This window comes from Grampus griseus (assembly GCF_964374135.1).
Source record: "Grampus griseus genome assembly, chromosome: 3".
Classification (NCBI taxonomy): domain Eukaryota; kingdom Metazoa; phylum Chordata; class Mammalia; order Artiodactyla; family Delphinidae; genus Grampus; species Grampus griseus.
In genome coordinates, this window is record NC_139019.1 from 55,483,922 (window position 1) to 55,504,250 (window position 20,329).

The following is a 20,329-nucleotide window of genomic DNA, read 5'->3' on the forward strand; positions in this document are numbered from 1 at the left end:
TAGGGATTGAACCCAGGCCCTCGGCAGTTACAGGGCAGAGTCCTAACCACTGGACCGCCAGGGAATTCCCATCTTAGATAGTTTTATAAATAAATGATTTTAAATTCTGGTTCTTATCGTAAGATTCAACAACAGATGTTTATTGCGAGGCTACTGTGTGTCAGGTGCTGTTCTAGGTGCTAGTGATACATCACTGAACAAAATAGACAAAGTTCCTTGCCCTACTGGAATTTACATTGTAGCAGGAGGAGATAGAAAATAAACGATAAGTGTCATAAATTATATAGTATGTTAGAAGGTGATAAATGTCATGGGAAAAAGAAAAGATAGACCAGAGTACGGGAGAGAAAGATGAAGGTCAAGTTGTAGTTTCAAATGAGGTGGTTAGAATAGGCCTCATTGAGGTGGTGACATTTGAGCAAAGATTGGAAGGAGTGAAGAGAGATGGGCTCTGAATATCTGGGGAGAGAGCATTGCAGGCGGAGGGGAGTGTTCAGTGCGAAGGTTCTGCAGTGGGGACAGGTCACAGATGGTGATATGGAAGGGGCTGGAAGGTGGTGGGGTGGCGGGAATACACGGGGGAGTAGCAGGAGATGGGTGATTTCGGTAAGGGTTTTGTAGGCCAGTGTAAGAGTTTGGGCTTTTACTCTGACAGAAATGGGGAGATTTTGTAGGGCTTATCTGACTTAGGTTTTAAAAAGTTATTCTGGCTGTTGTCTTGTGAGTAGACTGTGGGCCTTGAGGGTGGAAGCACCAAGACCAGTTAGAGAGACGGACTTCCCTGGTGGTGCAGTGGCTAAGACTCTGGGCTGCCAGTGCAGGGGCCCGGTCAGGGAACTTAGATCCCACATGCTGCAACTAAGACCCAGCGCAGCAAAATAAATAAATAAATAAACAAACAAATAAATAAATCATTAAAAAAAAAAAAAAGACCAGTTAGAGAGAGAAATGAAGGCTCAAAAGTATTGTTTCGGGGGACATGCACACAGACGCCCAACCTGGAGACAAACACCGCTAACACCTAGTGTGTATCCTTCTACACTGTTTTTATGCAAATGTGAATCACTTTTTTTTTTTTAAAGAAAAATGGAATCATACTAAATGTGGTGTTTTATAACTCCCTGCCCACCCCTGTCCCCCATCCCCCCAGTGTATCCTGAACATTTAAGTGACAATAATACAGTGGTTAAGAGCCTGGTCCCTTATTACGGAGCTTATTAAAACCCAGCTCTGCCACTTACTAGTAGTTGTGTGACCTTAGACAACTGACCTAATCTCTGTGTTTCAGTTTCCTCATCAGTCAGTGGGGATCATAATAGGGTCCATATCAGGAGGTAGTTCTGAGGAATGAATGAGTTAGTGTTTCTGAAGCTCCTAGGAGAGAGGCTGGCATGTGGTAGGTGCTACGTAAGTGTTAGGTGCTATTTTCTTTCTATATTAATAAACACATCTGTACAACATCTTTAAAAATAAGAACCTAGTGTTCCTTTGTATGGCTATACTGTATAAATCCCCAGGGTGGTCACACTAGATTTTTTTTTTCTTTTAAATTTATTTTATTTCTTTATTTTTGCCTGCATTGGGTCTTCATTGCTGCACGTGGGTTTTCTCTAGTTGCGGCGAGTGGGGGCTACTCTTTGTTGTGGTGCGTGGGCTTCTCACTGCGGTGGCTTCTCTTGTGGAGCACAGGCTCTAGACACGCGGGCTTCAGTAGTTGTGGCGCACCGGCTTCAGTAATTGTGGCTTGTGAGCTCTAGAGCGCAGGCTCAGTAGTTGTGGCACACAGGTTTAGTGGCTCCGCGGCATGTGGGATCTTCCTGGACCAGGGCTTGAACCCGTGTCCCCTGCATTGGCAGTCGGATTCTTAGCCACTGCGCCACCAGGGAAGTCCCCTAGATTTTGTTTTTGCCATTCTTTTTGTAGATTTTATGTCCAACACGCATATTTGAAACATTGCCCCATTAAAGAAGAAAATTTCCTTTTCCACGTGTTAACTGTTTAAATATGATTTTTTGAAAAACGACATTAATTCAAGCAACATCTTTTCTTCCGTTCAGGTCTCCATTCCTGGAATTATCCCAGTTTGCCGGTTACCAGTTGTATGGTGATGAGGAGGTCCCTGCCGGTGGCATTATTACAGGCATTGGGAGAGTGTCAGGGTGAGTATTCTGCCCGCACTCAGCCATGTCGTTCAGGAAGCAAGCCGAAGAGGCAGGGTGTCCAGCACTCACTGCTCTGCATGTGAGCATGTGAGTTTTATGCTCGTGATATTATTTAGGACTGAGGCTTCCTACCCAGACATGTGTTAGATTCATCTGTGGAGTGTGTGCATTTTAGCTGTTGAGATTCCATGGAGGCAAGGGCCAGGGCAAGACTGATTTTATCTTTCCACTAGAGCTGCTCTAGTGTTGGATAGTATGACTGAAAAAGAATTCACTCGTTTAAAAGGTCTAAAGTAGTACTTCATAGTAATTGAAATTGACCTTTCTTACATAATCATATGGTTGAATATGGTCAGCACTCTTTCTCTGGCAGATGATAGATGTGCAAACTAGTTAAAACCAAAAAAGAATTTATTGACTCTCTTAACTGATGAGTCTGGGCCTAGCTGGGTCGAGGAGCACAAACGGTGTTACCAGGTCACAGGCTGGGTTTTGGTTTTGTTCCTAGGCAGGCCGAGCTGGCCACAGGCATCCCCAGCTTCTGCGCTCTAAGCTTAGCAGCTGCAGTGGGCTGAGAGCTCCTGAGGGTGAAGGCCTGGGACCAGAGCCCATTGCTCAGCCCACGGCGTGGATGCTGAGTAGAAAGGCCTGGTCCTTGTGCTCACATCTGAAGATGGGCTTTGGGGTCAGTCCCGCTAGAACCTCAGGGATCAAAAATAGAGAAAGGGCAGTTTCTGAAAGAAAGTTTAGTTTTGTTGCCAAAATAATAGATGCTGGGTAGGCAAAACCAATAGATGTCTAATACAGTATTTTTGTGGACTAATTTTATTTCTCATTCTGTAACATGTCTGTGACCTTTTAAAAAGACAAGTAAAAGTGGTTATGTCTCTTGTCCAAGGTCGTATATATAGCAAGTGGCAGAGTCAGAATTTCAGCCTAGCTTTGTCTGACTTCATAGTCTGGGCTCTTTCCTGTACCAGAGCTTCTTAAGCTTTTCTAGTGCAGCATCCCCAGGACGGAGGAGTGACCATACTCTGGAGGTGTGGGGGGTATGGCCCAGCACCCGCCAAAGCCTAAATTCCTTTTGAAGTCTAGTTTGTTCAATGTTAAAGTCATTAGAAATGTACATCCCACTCTATAAAATGTTAATTATAATGTGGGAAAAGGCTTTATATATAACCTAGTGAATAAAATTGATGCTCAAAGGAGAGGAGCCACATACCCTAATAAAAGAAGTACAACACTACCTGAGGCTGTGTGCTCAGTTGCTGTTCTCTACTTCATTTTCAGCAAGGATTCAATAAGTTTCTTTTTAGAATTCTAGAGAATATAAAGTGAGGTAACAAAAACATCATAAATATAAAGATTAAATTTTGTAAAGACCACACTGTTCTTCTCTCCAGTTTCAAGTGAGCCTCTGATCTTTGGGTTTCCTGGCAATACAAAGCAGTCTCCCTTACTGGCCCTCTTCATTCACTTCCCTCCTTCCTGCGTGTTACTTGTGAGCCATGGTACCTGACAGGCTGGTTTTGGTGAGAAAGGGCACCACTAATGTCTCATTATAGTATATGCTTTCAGACTACTATTTTAAAGTTTGTACCTATTGTTCCTTTAAGCAAGATAAGTGTTGTACTTTAAACTTCTTTTAGTTTTATAGAAAAGCATATGGCAGTGACATGAAGAAAATATGAAAAATAAATACTTTTGATGGATCAGTTTTCCTTTTTGAAAATTACCTTCCTAAAAGGAAATTTTAAAGGTTTACCATGTGGGATTTTCTCACCCTGAGACTTGGATTCCTTGTTGTTGTATTATCTTGTATTATCTTGTTAGGACCCCTTCCTTCAAAGAACCATTACAAAATGTGGCTTAGGTTGTTAGTTTTCCTCTACTAATATGGGGTGATGATTCTTTAAAAATCAAGTTAGAGTTTGTAAACTTATTAAAAGTGATTCATTTTATATAAATAAATATGTGAACAGTGATTAAAACTTTTATATCATAAGATTGTCTACTAATGGCTGTCCCTGGGGATATGTACTAGAAATCAGGCTGTATTGGGAGTGTCTTGTAATGAGATGCAATTGGTCTTTACTTTGAAGAACTCTCTCACGTTCTCTTTCCGATGAAATTTCTGCCTTTCAGAGTAGAATGCATTATTGTTGCCAATGATGCCACTGTCAAAGGAGGTACCTACTACCCGGTGACTGTGAAGAAACACTTACGGGCACAAGAAATTGCAATGCAAAACAGGCTCCCCTGCATTTACTTGGGCAAGTCACGAGAATTGTAAAATAAACTGTTATTAGCTAGAAAAATAATAAGATTGTTTAGAAGACTATATATATATGACGTTATCGATGGATATTTTTAAAAAACTGTTGGCTTCTCTTATAATTACAAAAGAGATGCACATTCTTTGCTAAAAACTCTGGGAGAAAAAGTAAACAAGCACTACCCATAATAACATCACTGAGGAAGAATCCCTGACAGTATTTTGGGGTTTGCCATTTTTTTCTCTACATGAGTGGTGTTTTTTTCTTCTATATATTGGGTAGGCCAAAAAGTTCCTTTGGTTTTTGAGTAAAAATAAAAGACATTTTTCATTTTCACCAAGAACTTTATTGAACAATGTATTCACCATTTTGTTCCACTACCTTCTGCCATTTTTCAGGCAACTTCATAATTCCATCTTCCCAAAACTTTTAATTTTTTTAAGCAAAAAACTGTTCCAGGTGCTTTTTACAGTCTTCCAGGGAATTAAAATTTTTTCCATTAAAAGAATCTTATAAAAACCTAAATAAATGGAAATCCGAAGGTGCAGTGTCTGGTGAATATGGGAGATGAATCAGAACTTCCCAGCCAAGCTGTAACAGTTTTTGCCTGGTCATCAAAGAAGCATGGGGTCCTGCGTTATCCGGATGGAAGATTATACCTTTTCTGTTAACTAATTCGGGACGCTTTTCCTAGAGTGCTGCTTTCAGTTGGTCTAATTGGGAGCAGTACTTGTTGGAATTAATCGTTTGGTTTTCCAGAAGGAGCTCATAATAGAGGACTCCCTTCCAATCCCACCATATACACAAAATCACCTTCTTTGGATGAAGACCAGCCTTTGGTGTGGTTGGTGGTGGTTCATTTCCCTTGCCCCACGATTGCTTCCGTTCCACATTATTGTACGGTATCCACTTTTCATCGCCCATCACAATTTGTTTTAAAAATGGCATGTTTTCATTACGTTTACGTAGAGAATCGCATGTAGAAATACAGCCAAGAAGGTTTTTTTCACTTAACTTACGTGGAACCCAAACGTCAAAGCGATTCACATAACCAAGCTGGTGCAAATGATTTTCAACACTTAATTTGGATATTTTGAGTATGTCAGCTCTCTCCCGTGTGGTATAACACTGATTGTTCTCAATTAATGTCTCGATTTGATTGCTATCCACTTCAACTGGTCTACCTGACCATGGACCGTCGTCCAGCAAGAAATCTCCAGCACGAAACTTTGCAAACCACTTTTGACACATTTGATCTGTTGCAGTGCCCTCTCCATACACTGCACAAATCTTTTTTTGCATTTCAGTTGCGTTTTTACCTTTCTTGAAATAATAAAGCATAATATGCCGAAAATGTTGCCTTTTTTCTTCCATCTTCAGTATTAAAATGGCTACACAAAAATTCACCAATTTTGATAAGTTTTTTTTTAAAATGCACTGCTGATATGACAACTGTCACAATACAATCTAACAAAATTGTTTCGAATGAAGTTAAAGTCAACTAAGCACTAGTTAGAACCATGTTGTGGAAAAAAACGAACGAACTTTTTGACCAACCCAATATTTTGTTTTTCTGTTCACCGTAATGGGTTCAAACCATGAAAAAATAATAGCTAATATATATGGGTCTCTTGAGTGCCAGGTACTAGGTTAAATGCTTGATTATGTACATAGATTGAGCAGATGTAATTTAAAGAAATTTAATATTCAGTGAAAGTAAATTTATATTTGGAATGAAAGTACATTTAAATCTAAGGATATTTTTAAAAAGACATAAAAGCAAGGCAGTTTAAAATTGGTACTTCCTGCATATTGGCTTAAATTGGTTTGTAAAAACACCAGTATATACTGTTCATTTTTATGGCTATTTGAACAGGTACTGATGAGATTTTTTTTCTCCTATGAAAGTGAATTTACCTCGTTGATTCAGAGTGTGAACTGCATTGCACGTATAGAAAACAGCAAATGAGGCCCCACTGCTTGCAGGTGCTGTGCCCAACACTGTAGGGGATGCAGTGAAGAGTATTGTGTTGTCCCCGTCTTTAATGTATTAAATATCAGTAGAAGACTTAGTGGTTGCAGGCAAGAGTGATAGGTATAAGACTAGCTAACTTTTTGTAACGTTCACTCTGTGCACTCACAGTATGTGCTGAGCTGAGTGCTTCACATAAACTATTTCATGTCATCCCAATAACAACCCTATGGGATAGCCACTGTTACCTTCATTTCACTGGTGGGGAGACCGAGGCAGTAGACTGGTTCGGAAACACACCTGTGATCACACAGCTGTGAAGTAATGAAGCTCTGTTTTGAACTCAGCTGACATTCTTATCCACCACTGTAATCTGCAGTAAAAAGAGTACCAGAGGCAATGTGCAATAAAATTATCACATGAATTCTGTAGATGATTTTCAGATTGTTTTAAAAGAGAGAAAGATCCAATCTTAGCTGAACTGGTTAAGGAGTTTTGGTTTTTCTGGGGCTAATCCTCAAGGGAGATAATGTCCTAAACATTTCAAGTGGAATTCTGCACAGGGGTAGGAGAGCCTAATGTGTTTGAAGAAAACAGTACATTTTGGGGGCTGTGTTGAAAGATTGGAGAAAGAGGCTGTAGAAGAGTTTAGAAAGATAGGGCAAGTTTTTTGCGAATGTAATTAAGAACTGATGTTTGGGCTTCCCTGCTGGCGCAGTGGTTGAGAGTCCGCCTGCCGATGCAGGGGACACGGGTTCGTGCCCCGGTCCGGGAGGATCCCATATGCCGCGGAGCAGCTGGGCCCGTGAGCCATGGCCACTGGGCCTGCACGTCTGGAGCCTGTGCTCCGCAACGGGAGAGGCCGCAACAGTGAGAGGCCCGCGTACCGCAAAAAAAAAAAGAACTGATGTTATCATTGAGATAAGTCTTCCTGTGTGTAGCACGTTTTGTTCATTGAGATGTACTTATTTCTCTTCAGTTGATTCGGGAGGAGCAAACTTACCTCGACAAGCAGAAGTATTTCCAGATCGAGATCACTTTGGCCGCATATTCTATAATCAGGCAGTTATGTCTTCTAAAAGTATTATACAGGTAATTTCTCATTAATGAGACGTATTGCTTTTTGCATCAAATGTCTTTGCTAACCAGGTAGTCTGAGATGACTTAAAACAGAATTTGTTTTTTTTTTTTTTTGGCTGTGCCATGCAGCTTGCAGGATCTTAGTTCCCTGACCAGGGATTGAACCCAGGCCCTTGGCAGTGAAAACATGGAGTCCAAACCACTGGACCGCCAGGGAATTTCCAGAACAGAATCTAATACAGAATTTAGTCTTTTTCCACAGAAAGCATCATAAAGATATCTCCAGTCAGATTCATCTGCTAAATATGGGAATACTGTTATGCTATAATAAAGGTTATTTACCAAAGGAAAAGAGTTTTTAAAAAGAATGAACACTGAGTAAAGTTGCTTTTTTAGGACTGTACTCTGGAGGAATTCTAGTATATGTATGAGGAGACATGTACAAGAAAGTTCCTTGTAGCATTGTTTGTTATAGCAAAAGATAAAGAACAAAGTAAATGCCCATTCATAGGAGAGTTATAGTAGTTACTGGCTGTTAAAATGAATGAACTAGAATTGTGTGCGTCAACAGAAATAAGTCTCAAAAAATATGTTGGGTAAAAAAAAAAAGTGTAGAATAAATGTACAGCAAATTGCTATGTATGCAAGTGTTAAATATGTCAAATCTATTATGTATAAACAGGTACATGGGAATGATAGACTCAACTTTAGAACGGTGGTTACCTTTGAGGTGGGAGGGAGGAGGAGAATAAAGGCCAAGTAGGAGGTCTATAGAGGCTTCAACTGTATCTGAAATATTTTATTCCTTTAAAAAAATTCAGAAGTAAGTTTGACCAAATGTTAAGATTTATTAAGACTGGGTATTAGGTAAAGAATATTTATTTTACTATTCTAATCTTTTTTGTATGTTTGAAATACTTCATAATACTGCTGCAACTCCTTTGTTTTTGTTTTGTTATTGAATTTCTTAAGTTTGTAGTATTTTTATTAGTATTCTGATTAATTAGTCATCACTTGCAATTACTATCTCTCTTCTTTATAATCTACCAATACAATGTGTTGTTATTATTTATTATATATTTTACTGTTATGTGGCGACCTTGCGTATATCTATGCTTTGTTTATCTAAATAGAAACTTCAGCTTTGCTCACTTTTGCACAGATGGCCCTTGCATCCATTATCTGTTACGAGATTCTTATTGTGATCTTTTGTCTTATAGGGGAAATTAGCCCATTTAACCTGGTATTATAGTTTATGTAGCTATACGAAACTTGTATTAGTTTCCTAGGGCTGCCGTAACAAATTACCACAAACAGGGTGGCTTAAAGTAACAGAAATTTATTCTCTCAAGTTTCTGGAGGCTAGACGTCTGAAATCAAGGTGGCAGCAGGGCCGTGCTCCCTCAGAAGGCTCTAAGGAAGATTCCGTTCCTTGCCTCTTTGAGCTTCTGATGGCTCCAGGCATTCCCTTGGCTTGCGGCTATGTGACTCCAGTCTCTGCCTTGGTCTTCCCATGGTCTTCTCCTCTGTGCCCTCTCTCCCTTACAAGGATACTTGTCACTCGATTTAGGGCACCCCTGGGTAATCTAGAGTGATCTTATCTGAAGATGCTTAACTTAATTACATCTGCAAAGACCCATTTTTTTTCAAATAAGGTCACATTCACAGGTTCCGGAGATTTAGGTGTGGACAAATTTGGGGCGCGGAGGGGCACCATTCAACCCACTGTAGACCTCTGCCACCTTGCATGCTTAGTCTGTGCTCTGTCTTTCTCTTCATGTAGCTTTTGTGGGACTATATAAAACGTCAGCCAACATCTAACAGATATTTATGGAGAAGCTACTCTAAGCCAGGCCCTGTACTAGATGAATGAAACCAGGTAGGGTCTCTGCTCCTGTGGAACCTGAAGCTTGAAGTGCTTTAAGAACTAGGTCTTTTTAAAATTAAAAGTGTCCTTATAATTTTGAATAAGCAATATCTGCTTATGATAAAAAAGTCTAAAATATCTAAGGGGCATTTGACTGAATGCCTTCAGTTTGCCTATTTAATTTTTGTTTCCTAAAAATTTTAACATCAGTATTTCTTTAACTGAGCCACTTCTCAGCATTTATTTTTTCTATTTCACCCCAATAGGAAGTTTGTGGTTGAGGTTTGCCTTCTTATATTCCCATGAACCTCGTGGAATTAAAAAAAAATCTAATTGTTATTGTATCCTAGTGTCCATGGTGCTTCTTCTCATCTTTTCCCCAATATATGAACTATAAACCTGATATCGCCACTGAAGCTATTGCTTCGTACTTTACTGAGAAAGTCATGTGTGAGCACTGTTCTATTAAAAACAATACTGCTTACTCTGTCTTTTTTTTTAATCCCAGGAAGAATTGTCTCTCTTCTCCAAGACTAGACTTGTCATTTATAATCTTAATACTGATCCCTTATTTGTGCTTCATCATTAATCCTTTCTCTCTTTTGCTTTAATATTTCACATCCACTTAATTTTTTTTCTCACAGCCAATAATCATGTTGACTTCCTCTTTTTTTTTTTTTAAAGGAAAAAGTAGCAAAAAATGATGCACAAAGAAAAGGACCTTTTCTAGCTTCTGCTGTTTTTGAAGCTTCTCTCCCTCCCTGGATTACCAGACTTCTTAAGGATTGGCCCAGCATCTTCGTTCCTGACCACTCACTTTCCTAAAAACCTCGCTGCCCTTGGAGGGTCCCGCTAACCTTAACCTCCTAGAGATTCTCACGCTGTACAACCTGTTGGTTTTGTTATTGTTCCCTTTCTTGAAATTCTCCTTAGGCTTCGTGCCACTGGTTTCCTTCTTCTCCCACTCTCTTCATTTAATCCTCCCAACCCCATTCAAGAACTTGTCCTTAGTAGTTTAATAAAATCTAATGACATACCTGTCGCTTCCATGATCATTCTCTGGTCCTGGCTTCCCTCCACCTCCACCTACCCTTGGGGTTCTGTTGTTTGGTTAGATTTCCTGCTGGTACCAGAGGCTCAGAGTAGACATTCCGTATTTAGCTGCCCCTGCTGATTTGTTCCTTCAGCCATGTTTCTGTGTGCTGTTGATGGTACTTCCTTCTTGCTCTTTTCTCTAGGATTGAAACTTTGATGTCATCATTGACTCTTCTCTGATTTTTCCCCTACTTAATCCTTTTAGGTCAGAAATATATATCTTCCTTATTTTTGTACCCCTGGGAGCTCCTTTGATGCTGGGCAGGTAATCAATACATAGTAAACCTTTGATGAATCAAGTCATGTTGGTTTTTACCTTTGGATTGGTCCTCTCCACTCCATTCCTACTGCCATCACCATAGTTAGTTCAGGCATTTTCTGTCTGTTGTACACATTATTATAAGGTTATTCTTTATCTAGTTCCCTTGTTCCAGACCAAACTTCACAGCCTGATACTTAAGACCTCGTGTGATCTGGTTCCAACCTAACTTTCTAGCCTTACTGATCATGCACTGTAAACTGTCGTCAGTCTGAAGCGCTTGCTATTTTTCATGTGCATCGTGACCTTTAAGAGTTTCTGCTCAGGTCCATGCCGGACTCTCTTTCCCCTAGTCCTTCCATATGGGTTGATCTGAGTCTCCAATCCATTTTCCAAGGTGCATCTCAGATGCCACCTTTTCCAGGAAAGCTTCCCAGAATCCCTTACCGGAAGTGATCTCCCCCCCCCAACTCCCATAATTCTTGAGCTATACCTTACTAATGGCATTTATCCCTTTTATCTAGACATATCCTGACTAATTTCCTTTACTAGACTCTATGCCACTTGAGATTAGAGACAATATTGGATTGTTTATATCCCAACGCATTTACTTACCTACTTAACAATTTATTATTTGAGTGAAACTCCTTAATAACCATTAAAGTGATACCTAACATACTGAGTAGTTCTATTTCCTATATTTTAATGTAGTTTATTATTATTATTATTACCATCATCATCATTATTTTTGGCTGCGCCGCATGGCTTGCAGGATCTTAGTTCCCTGAGCAGAGATTCAACCCAGGCCATGGCAGTAAAAGTGCCGAGTCCTAACCACTGGACGGCCAGGGAATTTCCAACGTATTTTATTATTTATTTAAGACTTTGGTTTAGGTGGACTGTTAGCAATTTTTTGTATTTCCTACATAAAGCAATAACTGTTGTAACTGCAGTTATGTTACGTGTGCATTTTGATAGTGAGCACTAGCTTCCCTTACTTGTTCAATCACTATTCCTCCCCAAGGTTGGTTTTTATTTAATGTTATTAACCTTGCCCTTAGTAAGTCCATTTATCCACTGATTTCTAAGAAGTATGTCTCTTGACAACCATATCTCTTTTTTTTCCTATATTTTTGCAGCTGTAAAGATGTGGCCAGATTCCTACAGACCTCCCAGTTTCAACAATTTTGTTTTTGCACTTGAGAAAAAACAGTTAACTAGGTAGTTACCTTTGTATTCTCTTCTGTGTCATTTTTCCTTACTTTCTGGTAGGTTTTAGGACCCTGGTTTGTTTTGAAGTTTAAAGACTTGGCGTATTGCTGTCCAGTGGTCTTTCTCTGAGCCTCGTGTCCTGAGGATACCTTCTCTGGTCCTTCTCCAAATCCATGCCTGATGCCGTGATGATCTTGGGGCTGTGCTTCTTTTGTTTTCCTGATGTGGTTCCCATGTTGCTGGCTTTTTAAATGTGAGACTTATAGTTCTCTTCAGAAGTGGGATCTTGGTGTTTGTTTTCTTCAAGTCTTACGTTACCATTAATTTTTATAGTCTAGTGAGAGTCTAGTCTAGACTGGTTTTGCTCTGATGCATTAATTCTCTTCCTCATTTTACTGTGATCCTTACCACACCAGCAGCAAATGTTTCATTTTTTATTAACGGTTTATTTCTTCTGAAATAGCTGTTATTCACCTAGCTATGCTTAGTTGCAGCTCCTCAGGCCTTTCCCCCTATTTTCTTCTTTGCACTTCTGCCTGTTTGTTCTTCTTTTTGGAGATGTGCCTAAAATTATTCTCAAGTGTCCCTCCCTTCCTCTTTTCTTAACTTTTCCCTCTTCCCTCCTTGGCTTAGCTCATTATTTTTGAAATTTATTTTCTTTGCCTCAGACCTTGGTAATTGTTTTGAGGGTCCTAGTTAGGATAAACACTGTATATTATTCTTTTTAAAATGCATTTCAACCTTCTCATGAAGCCAGATAGGGTCAGGGGTAGAAGAAACCACTCTTTTTTATTTTGTTTTGAGGCTCTCTGATAAAAAGGTTGAGGAAGAAACAGAATGTTCTGAGTGAGATGGACTTTTTGTTCTCTGTGTACACTTCATCCTATCCAGTGAGCACGGATAAGTATGCACGTTCTAGGATCAGCAGTGTGATCGTTGGTATAGTTGATAATGTTCTTGAATTCTGGACAGCCATTGAATAGATATGTGTGTATTATGGCTTTTATTTTTTAATGGTGACTCTTTAGGTAGAGGAAGAAAAAAGTGATACAGGCAGTATTTGCTTTCTACAGTACTTTGAATGGAAAAAGAAGAAAGATGAGAGATTTAAAAAACATATTATAATTTTAATGGCTTTTCCACCAAGCAACTGGAAATCTCCCTCCCCAAGTTCTATTACATTTATCACAGAGAGCCTTCGAACTAGATAGTCTTCGGCAATTTTTCAGTGGAAAGATGGAGGTCTAAAGTTCACACACTTCTCAGAATTGGGTATAAAACCTCTTGACTCCCTCTCAGACACCCCTTCCATAGGGCAGGCTGCTGATGTAATTTGTTTTTGGTGTAATTTGTTTTTGGTGTAATTTGTTTTTGGTGTGACGAGATGTAATTTGTTTTTGGTGTGACGAGAACCAGTCTCTACTTGTGCAGGCAAGACCTGGAGGGTAATGAAATTTTGTCCAAAGTTTTTCCAGACTATTAACTCTGTTTTGTAGCCTCTCATTTCCTTTCACTTCCAGCTTTTGCTGTGCCGTCTGTGCCAGTGATGACAAAGATTGTTACTGTCAGTTACACATCATTCTTAGCCTCCTTGCTGTTTTCTTGCTCTGAATTCAAGTTTTTGAGTTGCCATGGGCCTCCTGACCCTGCAAGAGGGATCTCTTGGCTTGTCCTTGTCACAGAGCAGGCCCACTTCTCTGGTGACAGGGTGGATGGTGGCCTCTCAGTGGAACTCGTGGGAGCTGTCTTTTGTTCTGATGCAGATGAGGGGCGCAGTCATGTCTCTCCTGACATAGTGCCTGGGATTTGCCCACACAGCCAAACCTGTACTCTGAGCATGGTCAGAACAGCTTGTGGTCACGCAGCTTCCTTATGTCCCTTTAATGTCCCTTTAGTAGAAGAAAGCAGCAGAATTATCTTTCTGGGGTTCTGAATCATTTGTCCAGTGTGGCCCAGTGTAAGGTCTTCATTGTACTACAGACAAATGCTTTGGGATGTGGAAAGTCATCGGTGCTGTTTGGGCCCTGGAGTCCCCATGCTCTGTGAGAAGCAGCAGCAGACACAGTGGCGGAGCTCTTGGTGCCCGTTCACTCTATTTTGTGAGTGAAGAGCTCAGAATTAAATGCAGAAGAGGAGATTGTGTGACAGTGGTGACTTAACTGTGTTCTTTTATTTCTATGGAGAAATATATATATATATTTTATAAATTTATTTATTTTTGGCTGCATTGGGTCTTCGTTGCTGTGCACAGGCTTCCTCTAGTTGCAGAGAGCGGGGGCTACTCTTTGTTGTGGTGCACGGGCTTCTCATTGCGGTGGCTTCTCCTGTTGCGGAGCACGGGCTCTAGGTGCGCGGGCTTCAGTAGTTGTGGCGCTCAGGCTCAGTAGTTGTGGCTCACGGGCTCTAGAGCGCAGGCTCAGTAGTTGTGACGCACGGGCCTAGTTGCTCCGCGGCATGTGAGAGCTTCCTGGACCAGGGCTCAAACCCATGTCCCCTGCATTGGCAGGCAGATTCTTAACCATTGCGCCACCAGGGAAATCCTTGCTTTAGCAGTAGTAAGTTTTGTGTCTGTTAGATACTTGGAACTAGAATAGCCTCTCTTTCTCATTGATGAAAAATTTGAGAATTTTGATTCCTGTATACTCAGTAACTCTAGCTCTTGTATTTTTTTTAAATTTTGTAAGTTTTATTGAGGTGTAATTTATTGAGCTATAATTCACATACCATAAAATTTACTCATTTAATAGGTATAATTCAATGGTTTTTAGGGTACTTACAGGGTTGAATCAATTTTAGAACACTTTTATCACCCCAGAAGGAAATGCCATGCCCACTGGCAGTTAATCTCGTTTTCACCCAGTCCCTTCAGCCCCTGGTAACCTATGGATTTGCCTGTTCTGGACATTTCATATAAATGGAATTGTACTAAGTGGGCTTTTGGGCCTGGTTTCTTTCACTTAGCATAATGGCTTCAGGGTTTATCCACGTCTTTCTCTTGGTTTTTCATCATTCTCTGGGATGGTACAGGATGCTAATGCTGGTCTGTCTCCCATCTCTGGACTAGAGGAATAGTTCACAGATACATTAAAGAGCAACAACAACAAAGCACTTCAGAGACTATCCTAGGTCTTCAGATGGGCCTCAACTGCAGTCACTTATGGGAGATGGTTTTTGATCCCTGTATTAGTTCTCTATTACTGCAGAACAAATTACCCCCAGACATCAGTTTAAAACAACAACATTTATTATCTCACAGTTTCTGTGGGTTAGGGGTCTGGGCACAGCTTAGCTGGATCCTCGAGCTCTGCACTTAGCTGGATCATGTGACTGACTGCAGTCCTCTCAAGGCTCCGCCCCCTACCTCATTCATGTGGCTGTTGGTAGGATTCAGTTCTTTGCAGAAACCCCTCAGTTCCTTATGAGCTGTTGTGGGTTCTTTCCTTTGTGGGCCTCTCCATACAGCATGTCACAGCATGTCAGCTAGCTGCATCAGAGTGAGCAAGCAGGTGGGCGAGAAAGAGGGCCAGCAAGACAGAAGACACGGTCCCTCACACCCTGAGCACAGCAGTGATGTCCCATCACTTGCCATATTCCATTCATTAGCAGCATGTCACCAGATCCACCGCACGCTCAAGGGGACGTGATCATACAGGAAGTGAATACCAAGAGTCTAGTATGACGGGGGTGGGGGGTGGTGGTGTTTTAGAAGCTGCCTACCACAGTCACCTACTCTGTTACTGAGCAAAAGTCTTCTGTGTATGTTTGTGATGCCTCACCTGGTGTCTGAGAAGTGGATTGTTGATTTCCTCGATTGCGGAGATTCTGTGGCGAAAAGGCATCTGAAGTGTTCTTAGGAATATGGTAAAATTTGTTTTGTGAGAGAGCATTTGTGATAGTTAAAAAGGGGCTTGGAAGTCTCAAGCCATAAGTTTTAAAAACAAGATAGGGGAGAATACAAAGTGAGTTGGGTATTCTCTTCCCCACCCGTGCCCTCACCCCCAGTCTAGGTTCAGAGATGGGGGAAGATCAGCCAGCAAGACAGAGAAGAATCAAAGGAGGTGGGACTGGGGTTTAAATGGGTCCCTGATATGGAGCCCGGCAGCACTGCCCCTTGGAGTTGCGGGGTACAAAGGGGCTGCAGCATGATCGAAACCCTGACTGCCCATCTCAGACGGACATTGGAAGATCTGAGGGCTGGAGAGACTGTTGTTTGCCTTGTGTGCTAATAATTTGTCAGCTAGTCTCTTGAGAGACTTTTCTGCTAAATTGGTACATCTTTTCTCTCCACCCTGAGATGACAGGATGACATTTAGTTTCATTTCCCTCATTTTTGTCTTGTGACATTTTGACAGGATAATTCGTCTTTGTTTGCTCCATCCCCACCCCCCAACCCCAAAACCTCGGTCTTGGGACACCACTTGCTGGCAGTTGCTCTTCTTTTCTCTCCTTTTGCTCAATAGTTGTTTTCATGGAACCCTGCTGTGCCTCTTTAGTTCTCTAGAGCTTACTTTTGAAAATTGTCCCCTTTCATATTCTCACATCATTGTGACTCTTCTCTAGTTCCTTGACTTCTTTTTTTGATAGTGGATTCTAGTGTTCTAGTGCAGAGAACAGGGTGATAAGGTGAAATTGTGTTCTTTGCTTCTGATGTAAACTTAAAGAAAAACCCATAAAATATTTCAGACTTGAAGAAAGTACGGAGAATAATAGACCAAACACTCATGTACCTTCCACTTGGATTTATGAAGTACTAACCTTTCTTGTGTTACTTTTTGCCCCAGATTTTTAAAGAATTTATTTATCCACAGTATCCCTTTCAAAATATTGTATTGACGGACATGTTGGCTATTTGCATATTTTGCTATTATGAACACTGCTATGATGAATGTTTCCTTGTGCTTGTGGGCAAGAGTTTTTCTAGCCATAGATATCCTCAAAACAGACTTCTGTGGGGAGGTGGGGTGTGGGTGGAGGGAGAGAAATAGGTGAGGGGGATTAAGAGGTGCAGATCTCCAGTTGTAAATGAGTCGTGGGTATGAAATGTACAGTGGGGGAATATAGTCAGTAATTATGTAATATCTTTACGTGGCGACATACTGTAACTAGACTTATTGTGGTGATCATTTTGAAATGTATAGAAATATCAAATCCCTCTGTTGTATTACAGTAACTAACATAGTGCTGTAGGTTGATTATACTTCAAAACCAAACAAACAAACAAGCCCATAAAAAAAGAGATCAGATTTGTAGTTACCAGAGACGAGGGATGGGGGGAAGGGGAATTGGATGAAGGAGGTCGAAAGGTACAAACTTCCAGTTTTAAGATAAATAAGTAATGTGATGTAATGTGCAATATGAATAATATAATGAACACTGCTCTATGTTATATATGAAAGTTGTTAAGAGTAGATCCTAAGGGGTTTTTTCATCATAAGAAAAACATTTTTCTTCTATTTTAAAAATTTTGGGGACTTCCCTGGCGGTCCAGTGGTTAGGCTCCGCTTTTTTTTTTTTAATTTGCCACATGGCATGCGGGATATTAGTTCCTCCACCAGGGACTGAACCCGAGCCCCCTGAAGTGCAAGTGCAGAGTCCTGACCACTGGACCGCCAGCAACGTCCCTGATGGATAGTTTCTAAAACTTACTAAGAATCATTTCATGCCATATGTAAGTCAAATCATTATGCTATATACTTTAAACTGATACAGTGCTGTATGTCAATTATATTCCAATAAAACTGAAAGAAAAAAAAACTAGGTGATTGATAAGCAAAACCATAAGTGGCAAACACTTCTGTAGTATGTTGACAAAGAAATGTTACAGCCATCTTTCATAATGTTACATGAAATAGGGGAAAATGCCTTTTGTGACAGCCATTTAGATGGAAAAATGTTAACTCATGCTGCCTTTCACTTTTGGATTAATACTAGTGTGGCTTTTTTTTTTTTTTTTTTCCAGAACAGATACTTGTATGTCTAGAAGGAAAACTGATGGCATATTGGAATTAGCAAAACCTACTTTCATGTGATAATTTAAGAAAATATTCACCACATACTTCTCTTATTTTTCTCTGTGATATTGTTTATTCCTGTCTAGGGGTAATCAGCAAAACCCATATTTATTACGTGTCGTACTAATCTCTAAGCAAGAATTTTTTTAAAGCTTTTATCATGGAAAATTTCAAACACACATAAAAGTAGAGAACATAGTACTGTGAACCCTCAGGTATGCATCACCCAGCTTCAACACAATGGACTTTCTTTTCAGCAAGATTTTCAATTGTGACGCTAACATTAGTTTTATATTTAGAAGGTCTTATGTTCAGGATGACACAAAATTAACATTACTCATTTGGAGAATTATTTCAGTATTCCTTTGAGGTAAGTGGCAGTTGTTTAGAGGACTTATTATTACTGTTATTATTATTAGATTTAAAAGTTGTCCTTTTAATATAATTTTGCCAATTTATGGATGGATTGTGAGTTTCTTCTCTCCATTAGTTGCTCAGGGTAAAGGTCTGTTTGGCCAGTCTTCTCTTTAACAGGGAGATTGTCCACAAGCTTTGTAAAGTGTGACATAAGTCCTTCAAAATGCTTTGATACAAAAGTTAGGAAACCATTCTAAACACTTAGAGGACTCCATTTTAAAAATGAAACACAGGGAATTCCCTGGTGGCCTAGTGGTTAGGATTCTGGGCTTTCACTGCCGTGGCCCTGGTTCAATCGTGGTCGGGAACTGAGATCCCACAAGCCGCATGGCACAGCCAAAGGGAAAGAGAGAAACACGGGTACAAGCTAGTAATATCCCCTGGTACTGCAGTGTTTGTGGAACTGTAGATCCAGGGACTGTGTAAATTCACTGTCTGAGCTGTACTGCATGAGTTTCTTGTGTGCTTGGATTCCAGATAGCAGTGGTCATGGGCTCCTGTACAGCAGGAGGAGCTTACGTGCCTGCGATGGCTGATGAAAACATCATCGTACGCAAGCAGGGTACCATTTTCTTGGGAGGACCTCCCTTGGTAAGAAGCTAGTTGTTTGTTTGTTTCTTTTTGGTAAGAACATAGTCTTGTTTGCTTACTTGCTTGATTGATTGAAGTAAAACATGCATAATATAAAATTTACCATTCTAACCATTTTTAAGTATACAGTGCTCTGGCATTAAGTATATTCACTTTGTTGTGCAACTCTCACCACCATCCATCTCCAGAATGTTCTTATCTTCCCAAACTGAAACTCTGTCCCCATTAAACACTAACTCCCTATTCCCCACCTCCTTCACTGCCCTGACAACCATGATTCTACTTTGTCTATGAATTTGGCTACTCTAGGAACCTCATTTAAGTGGGATCATATAATATCTGTCCTTCTGTGTTTGGCATATTTCACTTAGCAAAATGTCCTCAAGATTTATCCATGTTGTAACATGTTTCAGAATTTCCTTCCTCTTTAAGGCTGAATAATACTCCAATGTATGTACATACCACATTTTGTCTACTTATCCATCGGTGGACTGTTGGGTTGCTTCCACTTTGAGGCTATTTGGAATAATGCTGCTGTGACCATGAGTATACAAATACCTGTGTGAGTCCCTGCTTTCACTTCTTTTGGGTATATGCTCAGAAGCAGAATTGCTGAATCATGTGGTAATTCTATGTTTAAATTTTGGAGGAATCACTTCCTTCCTCTTTACGGCTGAATAATATTCCATTGTATGGATAGGCTGCATTTTGTTTATCCACTTATCGGTTGATGGACATTTGGATTGTTTCCACTTTTTGGATATTATGAATAATGCTCCTATGAACATTCATGTATAAGTTTTTATATGGGTATGTTTTCATCTCTATTGGATATAAACCTACAAGTACAATTTCTGGGTCATATGGTAGCTCTAAGGTTAACATTTTGAGGACAGCCAAACTGTCCAGAGCATATTTTACATTCTTGCCAGCAGTGTGTGAGGGTTCTGATTTCTCTACATTCTCTCCAGCACTTGTTATTGTGTGTCTGTTTGACAGTAGCCATCATAGTGGGTGTGACATGGTACCTCACTGTGGTTTTGATTTTCATCTCCCTAATGGCTGATGATACTGAGCATGTTTCATGTGCTTGTTGGCTATTTGTGTATCTTCTGTGGAGAACTGTCTATTCAGATCCTTTGCCCATTTTGTAATTGGGCTCTTGTCTTTTTATTGAGTTGTAAGAATTCTTCATGTGTTCTGGATACAAGTCTCTTATCAGATGTATGATTTGCAAATATTTTCTTCTATGGGTTGTCTTTTCACCCTCTTGATGGTATTTTCCTTTGAAGCATAAACATTTTAAATTTTGATGAAGTCCAATTTTTATATTTTTTTCTTTTTTTTTTTTTGCTTGTGCTTTTGTCCTATCTGTGAAGGTATTGCC

The 20,329-nt window shown here is 40.2% G+C and overlaps 1 protein-coding gene across 1 annotated transcript in view; it reads left to right on the forward strand.

Annotated features, from left to right (window-relative positions):
• MCCC2 (methylcrotonyl-CoA carboxylase subunit 2) overlaps positions 1-20,329 on the forward strand; it is a 64,304-nt gene that overhangs the window by 11,586 nt on the left and 32,389 nt on the right. Inside the window, exons 4-7 of the mRNA XM_082652057.1 lie at positions 2,058-2,159; positions 4,308-4,435; positions 7,390-7,502; positions 18,829-18,942. Of these exons, the coding sequence (XP_082508183.1) occupies positions 2,058-2,159; positions 4,308-4,435; positions 7,390-7,502; positions 18,829-18,942 (457 nt within the window). The remainder of the gene's footprint in view (positions 1-2,057; positions 2,160-4,307; positions 4,436-7,389; positions 7,503-18,828; positions 18,943-20,329) is intronic.